The 13186-nt window shown below is 37.8% G+C and overlaps 1 protein-coding gene across 1 annotated transcript in view; it reads left to right on the forward strand.

Moving 5' to 3' along the window:
• Positions 1 to 13186, forward strand: part of LOC149204985 (uncharacterized) — a 298358-nt gene that overhangs the window by 111039 nt on the left and 174133 nt on the right. The window contains exon 6 of the mRNA XM_089394859.1: positions 2141 to 2221. Coding sequence (XP_089250985.1) covers positions 2141 to 2221 — 81 coding nt within the window. The remainder of the gene's footprint in view (positions 1 to 2140; positions 2222 to 13186) is intronic.

Genomic DNA, 13186 nt, shown 5'->3' on the forward strand with positions numbered 1-13186 from the left:
GCAATGTTGTGAAAATCGCGATCGGGATTAAATCGGCGCGGGGAACAAATCGGAAAAATCGGGAAAAAATCGTTTGGTACAAAAATATTCCTTTTTTTTTCAATTTTTTTAATATCTAAACCATCTACAACATAAAATAAATACATTGACACATAAATATGATAAAAAAACTAATATATAAGATGTTTAATATCATTTCTAGCTCTAAAATCACACATAACATTGAATCATGTCCTGAATAGTAAGTCCTGACTCCTGAGTCCCAACTCAGCCTCAAAATATCAACAAAAAATATGATAATGTATCTCATCATGTCATAATGTCATATACAATAAAATGAAAGTCTAATCCTATTGATTTCCTCTGCCCCTCTTGCGAGAAAATGCTACAACTTTCCCTTTCCCTCTAGATGTAGATGCTGGTGCCTGTGCTGGTGGAGATGGCAGTGGAGTCTGATGTGCTCTAGAACCTGAAGAACTAGAAGTAGGAGCTATAGGAGGTAGACCACGTCCTCTACTGGTGGCAGGGGTAGCCCGGGCAGGTGGTGTCACCTGGAAACATTACAATCTCCCAATCCTGAAATCCTGAAAAACTGATAAGTCTGCTGGATTTTAAATGAAATCTAAAATTCTACTTTCTCCATATGAAATCCAATGAGGCTGGAACCACTCTCAAACATCCTGAGTCATTTCATGGTAATGTTAAAAATTTAAGTAAAAGGATGAAAATGAAGATTAAGGAGAATGTTACTTAATCTTCATTTTCATCCTTTTACTTTAAGAATTTAACATTACCATGAATAGCATATCCATACTAGGGCCTAGACTTGATCATTACGCTGCTCCACTCAAAAATTATTTGTTTCTTTCAAAACAAATTGCATGAAAAAACCCAAAAAAACGTTATAAAACTATGCTGTCGCGACCCCTGGTGATTTTTTAAGTTTTTATCGTGATTTTTTCGTTTTTATCGCGACTTTTTCATAAAATCGCGATTTTTTCAGTAAAAATCGGCAACTGGCAATTTTTTTCGTATAAAAATTGCGATTTGATCGGCAGAAGGAAAAAATCGCGATTTTCACAACACTGCTTTTATGTCAGCGAAGGTTCTCTGAGGCAGCAAAGGATGGGATCAACCACTGAGGCAGCAAATCATTTTCTCCGAGGCAATGAGGGCTGGGATCAATCCCACTGAGGCAGCGAATCATCTTGCCTAGGACAGCGAGGCTGGGATGAATCCCTCTGAGACAGAAAACCGTCTTTTTGAGCAAACAGGGTTTGATACCTGGTTCTGAGGCATTGAAGGCTGGAAGAGGGGCTGCGGCTGGTTGACAGCAAAGAGTTAAGGGAGAAATCGAGGTCGGAATAACAGTTCAGGATAGCAGCAAGGTCTGCTGGTGTGATAGCTACAGTTGTAAGTCTAGGAACTACATTGTGTTATTGGAAAAATTGTGGATTTGCAAGTCTGCTGAGTACCTGTTGACTTGGCCTTACTTATAGTGTTGCTGGTGAAATTAACTGTTCTTGTTTACAGTGTACACTATTTGTGCATGCAATAATCATCACTGTTTTAAAAATTGAAAAAATACTGTAATACTGCTATAAAATACAATTCTGTCGTGTGATCGTTGAAACCATGATCCAGAATTTCACCCCTAAATGTAATCTTCCCAAGAGGGATGTCACAAACCCACAACTCAGAGTAGGAATAATATTTCTGAAGCTAACACAATGCAACACAATGCATTTGTTTGTTACTTGGCATGAGAAAGATTTCAAATTGAAGTTAATGTGGCTCCTATGCAAAGTAAATATCAGCTGTGAAGTTGTGAACTGTTTAGTAGAACATATGAAAATTTATATCGTAGTTGTCTTGTATTAGTTTATAATATAGAAATCAGTTTTGGTTATCGTTGTTTCATGGGGTATCTTTTATTGAGATAATCACAACATCTAGATTGGCTTTCAGATGTTCATATTATGGTTTTATTCCTGCTTCTCCATATGCTATTTAGTTTAATGTAGTGATCCTAATAATAAATTAAGCAATTCTTACAAGGCTTATGCACGTGTTTTCTTGGACTGTGGAGCATTTGCTTGAATATTTTTCTGATGTTTATTTGGGTTTTTTTGCCTTCCAGCTTTACCTGGATCCATTTGAAGAAGCAGTGGTTGCTGAAAAGAATGCAGACCGTCATCGAAGAAGCGCAGAGGAGAAAGAGGTGATAGCTTTTTTCATCCTATAGTTAGAGATTTCTTTTTCCAATTATTTTTTTCATTATGTAGCTGTAGTTTGTAACATAAAGAGTTTGCTGTTATATGATCACATATGATTTTTAAAGTTTTTAAGGAAAAGTGAATGATTGGACCATTGATGACTCTGTATGAGTGCAACTTTTATTTTTCTCTAGTTGACAAATCTGTAGTTTAAACTTTTGACGCTTAATTTTTGAAACTTTAACATCACAGCCTGTGGCTATGTAACATATCCCTTGATTTTCAGATAGATCAGTATTTTCTTTGTAGTCACAGATATGTTGCTGTTCTGTGCATAAATAGGCTGTATCTGATTTTCCTTGCAACTAGCTCATGAAATATTGATTATAGAATCTCAGTCTCCTCTCAGCTGGTATATGGACTTGATCTCAACTAGCAGTGTATTGTGACCCAAAGGGGAGAACATGCATACAAATTGCTGGTCTGTGCATACAATTTATTGCCATTCAGTTCTCTGTTGTGAACCTAACAATTTATTGTGTTAAGTGCACACAAATTGTGCTTTTGTTCTGTATGTATAGTTTAAGAATATATTCTTGATTCAGACTAAGTGATACATTATATTAATGTTGTGATTAACAATATGATACATAACAAGTAATATGCTGTGATGCAATAAGTAATATATATAGAAAACATATGATGTTAGAATTGTAGTGTACCATGTATCAACTGTAATATTCACATTAATTTAATGTTCCACAGGGACATGTTCCTGAGTGTAGGGGATGTGCTCCCTGCACTCCTGGGACATCGTACTCCAAGGGTGTGTTTCCCCACATCCCTTTTTGTGGGGGAAGCAATGGGGAATGTTTCCCTCAAAGAATGAGATGCTCTCATGCTCCCATGTTACCAATGTCCCTTTTGAGGAAAAAAAGATGAAAAAGCAAAATAAAAGAGAAAAATTAAAATGAATGTTAACCAATGTTTTAAAAACCGGAACCGGTGACCAGACCAGTCCACCTAATGAACCGGGTTTCGAATTGGAACCGGTCGAATCGGGATTCGTCAGGTCTAAACGAACCGTTTTTAAAAAATACATTAAATAGTTAATTTTTAATGGAAAAAAATTATTTTTAAGATTTAAAACCATGATTCCAAGCTAATAGAAACAAAATATGCAAGGTTTGCTCATCTATATGCCATGTAAAGGTGAATATATCAAAATGGCATCGAGTGCAATACATATCTACAACAAAATACATAACCAATGAGGCTCTAAATGGCCTCTAGAGTCTGAAAACAATGCTCTAAGCTATGGGGAAACTGACCTACAACAAGTCTACATATCAGTGATCAACAACACGATCACTCCTCCTCATGATCAAACTCATCACCACTACTAGACAAGAGATCATCAACATGAGCTACATAAATAATATGGCTTAGAGTTTGAAGACTCCTAAAACTCCTCTACAACTTTAGTAGTAGTAGCAAAAATAGACATCAAAACTACAAATCACTGATCAACATGGTCACTCATGAAACTCATCATTGATTCAACGCTACTTTAAATACATAAACATCATCAACAAGAGATACATAAACATCATCTAGCTCAAAGTCTTTAGACTTGGATTCCTCAACCTTATAACATGATAGAAATTTCTGTATTCAAGCTTCTGTGATCCATAACAAAGTCTTTGCTTAATGTGATTTCTAACGAAAGACTTTGCTTAATCATATAAATTGAAAAGGTTTAACATGCCTAACGAATGATTTTGGTTTGGGTGAAGGGTTCATCTCCTCAACCTTATAATGTGGTAGAAAAAGATTAGCATGCCTAACCAGTGGTTTTCCTTTGAGTGAAGAGTGCATTCTTGTTAAGGACATGGTAGAGGAGTTCAACAATCAATACCACCAACATCAACAAGTTCATCAATCAATGCCATCAACATCAAGGTTCTTAAAGGGCTTCATGCTCTTGATCAAATACCAATCTCATACCCTCATGCGTGATAGAATCAAATGGAAACATTGCAAACCCCCAAACTATGAAATCCTGAAAACCATTAAGTTTGCTGAATTTTGAGTGAAATATAAAATTCTAGTTTCTCCATATGAAATCCAATGAGGTCGAAACCACTCTTAAACATCCCGAGTCATTTCATGGCTATGTTAAAAATTTAAGTAAAAGTGACAATGAAAATTAAAGGAAATGTCACTTTTATTTTAAGAATTTAACATTACCATTAATTGCTAACATTGCTAGGGTTGAGATGTGTCATGAAAATGAGAGGGTAGGCATGTTTTTCTTGGAGGGACTATATTTGGAGGAAAACAACTCCAAATTTCCCTCAAAACAGCGTCAAAACTCAAAAAAATGCATTCTATGGGGTTTATGGTTGCCCTGGCAATAAACCGGCCGGTTTATGATGGAACCGATTGGTTTGACCATAAACCGGCTAGTTCCATCCTAAACCGGCCGGTTAGGACCGGTTTTTCTAATTTTTTGGCAAAGGGAGGGGTCAAACGGAGTTTTTCTGCCGGTTTGGCCCGGTTGGCTAGTGAACCGATGGGTTTGACCAGTTACCGGTTCAAACCGGCCGGTTTTTAAAACAATTATGTCAACCTATTGCATAGGTAGATGAAGGACGTGATGAGGTACAACTTGGGCTGGTTGGTATGCCATTGAGTCTAGAGGATGCAAATGATTCTGTATCAAATAGTGACATTCCCATGGTTGGTATTGTTCTCACATAAATGATCTTAAGACTTAGATCTATATCTTTTGAATATTCTAAATACTATGAGAAATACAATGGCGATAGATGATTTGTAAATCATGATTATTTTTTTGTTGCATCATTGAATGCCATCATCTACGTTCTATTATGTTGCATGGAATGATGTATGTTATTGGCACAATTTTATGTATAAGATTTCAATGATTTATATTTCAGTTTTCATATATTTTAAATTTAAAGTTTTTGTATATTGGGTTGCATCCCATTGGTTGGAGACCCCAACTTTCCCTATGGCATTCCATAGAATTTGGAGGGTGCTTCCACATGTTCCTTGGTGGCATTTCCCTGCACTCCCATTCCACAAACTTGGCGGAACATTGCATTAATTATTGCATTAAACTTGAGTTTTGCACACTTTTTTTAGACTTATTTTTCAATGGAATGCACATCCCGGGGAAACCGTCCAAGTATTGCCCCTCATTTCACGGATGGTACCCCAAGTAAACCGTCTGGTTGAATTTTTGGCAACCTAACCAAGCAGGGAGTGAGGCCCAATAATATCCATAGAGGCAGCCAACCGTTATATTTTCTAACCCTAGCATCTTGTCAGTTGTTTCCTAGAGGATTAGATTTACTGAATAATAACACTGCTGCAATTTTAAACTAAACAAAATAAACAATGGAAACACAATTAAAGAATCAATCTCACAATCGCGACACACAAATTTCTGTCATTTCTAATCTGTCCTCTATTTAAATAACTCGGAACATAGAAGGGCTCCCCTCTTGGGACAATGGCCCACTAAGCTAAGGGAAATACACACCAAGAACCTGAAATTTATCCAACTGATCAAACCCTTTGCAGATCTTGCTGGCTGATCGTATCTCTCTTGCTGCCCTTTGCACCTTCTCGAACTGGTACACTTTAATGGAATTCCTCCTCTTAATCACTGAGACAGTGAGATGTATTTCTCTATATGTCTTGTGCTCACTTGGTGTCTTCTGTGTCTTCTCCTTTAGCCCAACCTTCCTTTTATAAATCTGAGTTATTGACTGAATCAACAACTCTAATATCCAAAGTGATTGATGTTTAAGATTTTAGATCTCAACATGACTTGAGATCAACAGTTGAGATTCATCTAATTCACTAATGCAAATAACCTTTGAATTTTGCTAGATTAAAACACTTTATCTTAGAAAAGTCAATTACTTTAATACTTAAAGTTATTGCTAAGGTCAAGGCTCAATTAGGCGACTTCCGCATGCCTAAACACTTAGGCCTATGTAGAACTACCTGCCTGAGCTACAAACATCAAGACTCCTTCTTAGAGAGGAAGGTACTTCTTGAAGAACCACTTGGAGTTGGCTGTTAATTTGGTCTTGGCACAATGTCCCATGCATCATTTGGTCTTTTGCCTCTTCAAGGACTCTACTTGTTAGTGCTGTGTAGCTTGAAAAATTCTTCGGAGGCCTATGCTTCTCGACTATGCTCCTAGTAGCCTCCACATTCTCCTAAGCTTCCCTCAATGTCTTCTCATATCACTCGTGTATCTTGACAGACCTGGAAGTTGCTATTGACTCCACCCCATCTGAAGGTTGATTCCTTGAACTAGAAGCCTATGCTTGCAGCTCCACCTTTGGAGCCTCCTCCTTGTCCTCTGTCATTGCTATTGGCAACTCATTAGACTTCCTAAATGCCAAGTTCTCCTCGAACCTAACATCCTTGCTTACAACTGTCTTCCATTGTGCTAGTGTGAGGATCTTGTAATCCCTTGAGGTCTCATTTTATGCAATAAGAAGCCCTTCTGTCCTAAAGGCTCTAGCTTCATCCTCTTCTCCATAGGAACATGGATATATACTGGACAACCAGAGATGTGCAAGTGTCCTATCTCTAGGTTCACTCTTGTGAATGCGTTCTCAGGAGTCTTGTTGCCCAATATCCTGTGAGGAGTCCTATTCTACACATACACTACTGTGTTACATGCCTTTGCTCCTGGTGATGTACCATAGCCTTAGCAGAACCGATGATGGATTGATTCTTTCTCTCTGTAACCCCATTTTGCTAAGAGTTGTATGAGATTGTCATCTTCCTCTTAATCCTCGTCTCCTTGCAGAAATCCTTGAAGTTATTGGAGGTGTACTCTCCCATTGTTTGACCTCAAGACCTTGATATTATGTACAAAATATTTACAAATATACAATGCTTGTAAAATAGAATTTTTTGAGAAAATTAACTCTGAATAATGGATCAATGTATTTTTTCAACAGATTAATATTGGCCACACCCTTTAGCGAAGTAGGAATACCATATAAATTTCCCGAAGCACAAACAAGGTCTACCCTTGCCCACAACATGTGAACTTGGAGCCCAAGGACTAGTGTACTTGCAAATCTCTATAATCTTCCTAAAAAGGAATTGTTAGATCATATAATGAATTGGATCACCTAAGATAAATCCAAAATTTACCAATAGAATGCTCCTATCATTGACAAATGAAACAACAATTTATATAGCACTGAAGCACAATATATGATTAGCACATAACTAGCGCGTACCACAGATCAATGAGACAAGGACACCATGAACTGAACCCCAAAGTCTTTTATTATGATACCAAATGTTCCTAGCAGAGCAATGGCTCAATACAAGCATTACAAATTTACATAGTCTAGAACCCGTGTCATCATGAATTGAGAAGCAAAAATAGCTTCTATTTATAGATAAATCCTCCTAGTGGAAAATAATGGCTAGTGACGCACCTACTCAGGCCACTGAAAATCACTTCTAACTATTCCATCTTGTAGATCTTCTTGTTCTGGTTCCAACAAACTATTACACTAAGGTGTTTTGTTAAGTACTCCTTTCAGGATGCCACCTTAAGTGTAATTAACTGAGTTAGGCCCAATAATAACCTTGTTTTTCGAAAGTTGTCAGAATGTGACAAAATGAAATACAAGTTGCGCAGATGATGGAATATGCCAAGCGAATGTCATCGGATCCTATAGAAACTCCTCAAAAGCCCATGAGACATCTCCAAAAGTCTTTGGGCTCGTTGATGAAGTAAACCTGCACCTATGACCTGTCTACCTCCAACCCTAAAAGTCCATCCTAACCATGCCATGAGGAACACCAAAAAAAGGAACATTACAGATTTTCCCATCTTTTGCATTTTACATTTTCTTTCATTGTAGATTTATATGCTTTTATCGTTCTTTCAATTGCATCAACCTCCAGGGCCAAGTTTTCGAGCCTTGACTCAAGGATATGTGGATATAGCAGTGTTGACAATATCGTCGAGATATTGCCGATATTCACAAATATCGCGATATTTTCGGGGAGATGAGATATAGCCGAGGAAATATCGCGATATTTTGTCTCCCCGAAAATATTGCGATATTTCCGAAATGTCAGTGATATCTCGGGAAAATATTGCGCTATGATGCAAAAATATCGCCCAGGCACAGAAAAAAATTGCCGTCGCGGCTAGAAAAGGCCGATTTTGTTTTTTTTTTCCATTCATTTTCATTTTTGATTGCTGGAGAAGGAATGGGAGAGCTATGCGCTTGCTGCCAAGGAGGATTTGACTGTTGAATAGCCATTATCGCCACCAACAACGAAGATTTTGTTGAACTAAGATTGAAGAACAGTAAAACAATTTCATTTCTTCCATTAACAGGTATGTTCAAATAAACCCCTATGTTAATGAATTTTTTGATAGTTTTAGGATTATTCTTGCTTGCCTATTTGCCTACAAACATTTTTTTTTTGGTGCCCTAGGTTTGAGTTAGCTCACTACAAAATTCAAATATGCCAAAAGCCTTGGAGCCATTTTTGGAGTATGGGGAACCTGATGGTGGGACAAATTGGGCATATCTTACATGCAAATTGTGTGGGACAAGGATGATAAGAGGGGTTACAAGATTGAAATACCATCTGGCTAGACTCACTCAACATGATGTTGGGATTTGTACAGTTTCTAGTCCGGAGCTTATACAAAAATCTCTTGAGGCAATTGATGAAAAAGACAAAAAGAAGGAAGAGACAGAAAGAAACAAGGCTGAACGTGCAGGTAGATCTTTCGGGATATCTTCTCCTGATTTTGATGCTGAGGGTAGTGGGAGGGGCTCCACAACATCACCTACAGGCTACTACTGCTAGTGCGAGGTCATCTTTTTTTGTTCCACGAACAGGACATGGATCAGAACCTGGCATAAAATCACTTGTTAAAAAAAGGAGAAGCAAGAAGCAGATAGAGTCATGGGGAGGTGTCTTTCCTTGAGCGACTTACGTCTCAGCATCACCAAAACCAATCCATTTTGGCAGCCAATGTTTATTTCATGTTGTTATTTCTTTATATGTTAAAAAATCTGAAAAAATGAATATATTATGCATTTTTTATGCTTGCCGATATTTGCCGATATTTTCATCGATATTGCAGATAAGATGTTTCTGGACCCTCGCTGATATTTGGGCTTTGTTCATTATTATCTTGGCATTGAAGTAACCCAACATCCAAAATCCATATTTCTTTCTCAAAAGAAATACATTGGAGATTTGTTAAACAGATTTGGCATGACAGAGTGCAATCCTCTTTCTACTCCAATGGAACAAAACTTAAAGCTCACATCTATTGAAGGAAAGGAATTTGAGGATGCAACAAAGTATAGACAACTTATAGGAAGTCTCATTTACCTCACTACTACCAGACCAGACATTTCATTTGCTGTTGGAATCCTCTCCAGGTTTATGCAAAAGCCTTGTGAGGGACATTGGTCTGCTGCAAAAAGAGTTCTAAGGTATTTGAAGGGAACTCAAGAACTTGGAATCAAGTATACACAGGTGAACGACTTCAGCTTGATTGGATACTCTGATTCAAACTTCGATGGAGACAAAGAAACTGGAGTATCTACTTCAGGATATGCTATGAGTCTTGGATCAGGAGCTGTCTCTTGGAGATCACGCAAACAATCAGTTCCAGCAGATTCCACAACAGAAGCAGAATACGTGGCAGCAGCTGAAGCAACGAAAGAAATTGTGTGGCTCAGGAAAATTCTTGAAGATTTGCAGGTAAAACAAGTACAATCAACTCCACTCATGATTGACAACACCTCTGCAATAAAGTTGGCCAAGAACCCAAAGTTCCATGATCGTACTAAGCACATCAATACTAAATATCATCTGATCCGACATCATGTTGAGGCCAAAACAATCCATCTCCGTCATTGTTCCACAAATGAGCAAATTGCAGACATCTTCACCAAAGCGCTTGGAAGAGAAAAGCTTGAAAGATTCAGAACGATGCTTGGACTCACCAACATCCCTTCAGATTAAGGGGGGAATTGTTGACACCTAATCCTCAGCGGTTGGGTGTACCCAGAATGTGAACAGTCATCAAGTAGATGAACTGATCAGTCACATTCCTGTATATAAGCAATAGTTACCTAATGAAATAAATCAATCAGTTTTTTCTGCCAAGTCTGGAGTTACCCTGGCCTGACACTATTCCCAAGAGCAACCAATTTTTTTGCTGAAATCGGTCGTTATCATCGACGACATTGAATAGGTTTGTGGGGTTGTATATTTGTAAGCTAGCTGACCAAAAATGTCTGAGTCTACCAAATCTAGCACTCTCGTAGACTTGGTCTCATTGTAAGGAAATGTGGCCCTATCTTGCTTGCCAAGCGCACACACTTTGCACACTCCTTCCTGCTCCACCCTGATCTCTGAAAAATCATTAACGATTCTCTGTAGCATAGTAAGAGCTCTATAGTAGTTGTCCCATCCTTCGTTGCTAAATCTCACATTGGCTGTCACTCTCATGTACGAGAGCCTTCACTGGCTGTCCTCTCAATTACTTGCCTCTTGTTGGGATCTACTTCTTTTTGTCTAATAACTACTTCACATCCCATGAAGTTGACTTCTAGTCCTCCGTCTGCTATGGCCGGAACTGAAAGGAGATTCTTCTCCAAACCCGATATGTACAACACCTTGTTCACCTCCATGATACATCTAGAGTCCATCTGAATTTAAATGATTCCATTACCCTATACTACATACTTGGTATTATCACCAAGATTTGCATGTATATCTTTGGTCTCCTTGGTCATGTTGATGAAAATGTCTTGAGATCATGTCATGTGACAAGATTTGCACAAACACATTCAAATACTCAACAAATTCATATTTATTATTATTAAAAGATAGAAGATGATTACAATTTGTGGAAGGCCCCTGGCTTTATACTGCCTTGGGTGCCTCTTGGTGAATGGGCATGATCTTTGATCATGCCCTTTGCCCTTTGCCTAATAACTATTAATTAATTAATTTTTTATATAACATTGCCTTCCTCCCCAAAAATGTTTTGTCCTCAAAGCATACGTAACAACAGATGTTGTTGATGAAACGCTTCAGTCTCCCAAAAAGCTTCTTCTTCTGGTAAATCCTTCCACTTGATCAAGTATTCCTTGATTACACGAGATCAAAGCTTGTTTTCCCTGGTGGATATGATACATTCTGCTTTTAAAATGACCCTTCCTTCAACATCTAAGGATTGAAGCGTTGTTTGTGCTGATTGATGGTCAGCAAGTGCCCTTTTATGGCAGGATACATGGAAGACGTTGTGAAAACAACTTTTATCCGGAAGGCTTAAACTATATGCAACTTGACCAATCTTTTTGTTAATCTGGTATGGTCCATAGAACTTTGGTGCCAATTTATTTTTTCCTTTTTGTTTCAAGTACAACCGTTTGTATGGCTGGAGCTTGACAAATACCCATTCTCCAACTTCAAATTCTCTCTCGATTTTGTTTCGATCAGCTTGTTGCTTCATACGGTTTCTTGCATTATTTAAATTTTCTTTCAGAGTTTGAACGATTTTTTGGGTTTCTTCTAGTTGGTTTTTAACAGCTGGTAAATTTGTTTGGATGGTAGCTAGATCCTTCCATTTCAGAGGTTCGTACGCATACAAAGCTTGGAATGGAGTCATTTTGCTGACATATGATACGTAGAATTATACCACCATTCAACGAGATGCAACCACTGAACCCACTTATTTTGTTTATCTGTAGCGTAACAACGTAGGTAGGCTTCCAAACATTTATTGACAACTTCCGTTTGTCCATCTATTTGAGGGTGGTAAGCGGAACTCATATTTAGGTAGGTTCCTATATGATTGAACAATTCCTTCCAAAAATTACCCTTAAATTTGGCATCTCTATCACTCACAATGACCTTCAAAAAACCGTGTAATTTATAAATATTTTTGCAAAATATCTGAGCGATTTGTTTCACTGAGTCCGATTTCTTCATTGCAATAAAGTGAGAATATTTGGTGAGTCTGTCTATTACTACGAAAATCTTATCCTTGCCTTCAGATACAAGTAATCCCTCAATAAAGTCCATCGATATTTCTTCCCATTTCTGATTCAGAATGTTTAAAGGGGTGAAGTAATCCAGGTGTCGTAATATTTTCACTTTTATTTCTTTCACATTTATGACATTCTGCTACATATTTTTGAATATCGCGACCCATCCCCTTCCAAAAGAATGATTGCCGTGCATTGTAGTAAGTTTTAAAGAATCCTACATGTCCGACTGGCAGTGAATTGTGTGACTCCTTGAGTATCTTGTATTTAAGCTTGGAGTTTGAATTACGTTAGATTCTTCCTTTGTACCATAGAATATCATCCTTCCATTCAAATTTTGAGTTGTCTGGTAGTTTATTGATTATTGCAGTTATTTCTGGATCCTTGGCATACTCACTTCGAATCTCATTAAGCCATTCAGGAACAACAACAGAGACTGCAAGTAATGCTGGTTCTTCGTCCTTCCTAGACATTGTCTTTTGCCCTTTTATGTAGTATCTCCATGTCAAAGGCGACAATTTTTTCAATCCATTTTTGTTGTTCTTTAGAAAGTGTTCTTTTGTTGAAGGAGGTGCTAGAGATTGTTATGGTCTGTTCGAATGGAGAACTTACTTCCCAAAAGATATTGTCTCCACTGAGCCAGTGCGTGCATAATAGCGAGAATTGCCTTCTTGTATGTGGACTTAAGACATTCTCTTTTATTGAGATTCCTGCTTTCAAATGCTATTGGATGCCCCTCTTGCATTAACACTGCACGTATACCGAACCCGGAAGCATCACACTCAATGATAAGTGGTTTAGAGAAATCTGGAGTTGCCCATACCGGTGCGTTAGACATAAATTCCTTCAATTCTTCAA

Source organism: Pinus tabuliformis, chromosome 1_2, assembly GCF_031772625.1.
Source record: "Pinus tabuliformis cultivar Carrire ecotype Pingquan chromosome 1_2, CPIR1, whole genome shotgun sequence".
NCBI lineage: Eukaryota > Viridiplantae > Streptophyta > Pinopsida > Pinales > Pinaceae > Pinus > Pinus tabuliformis.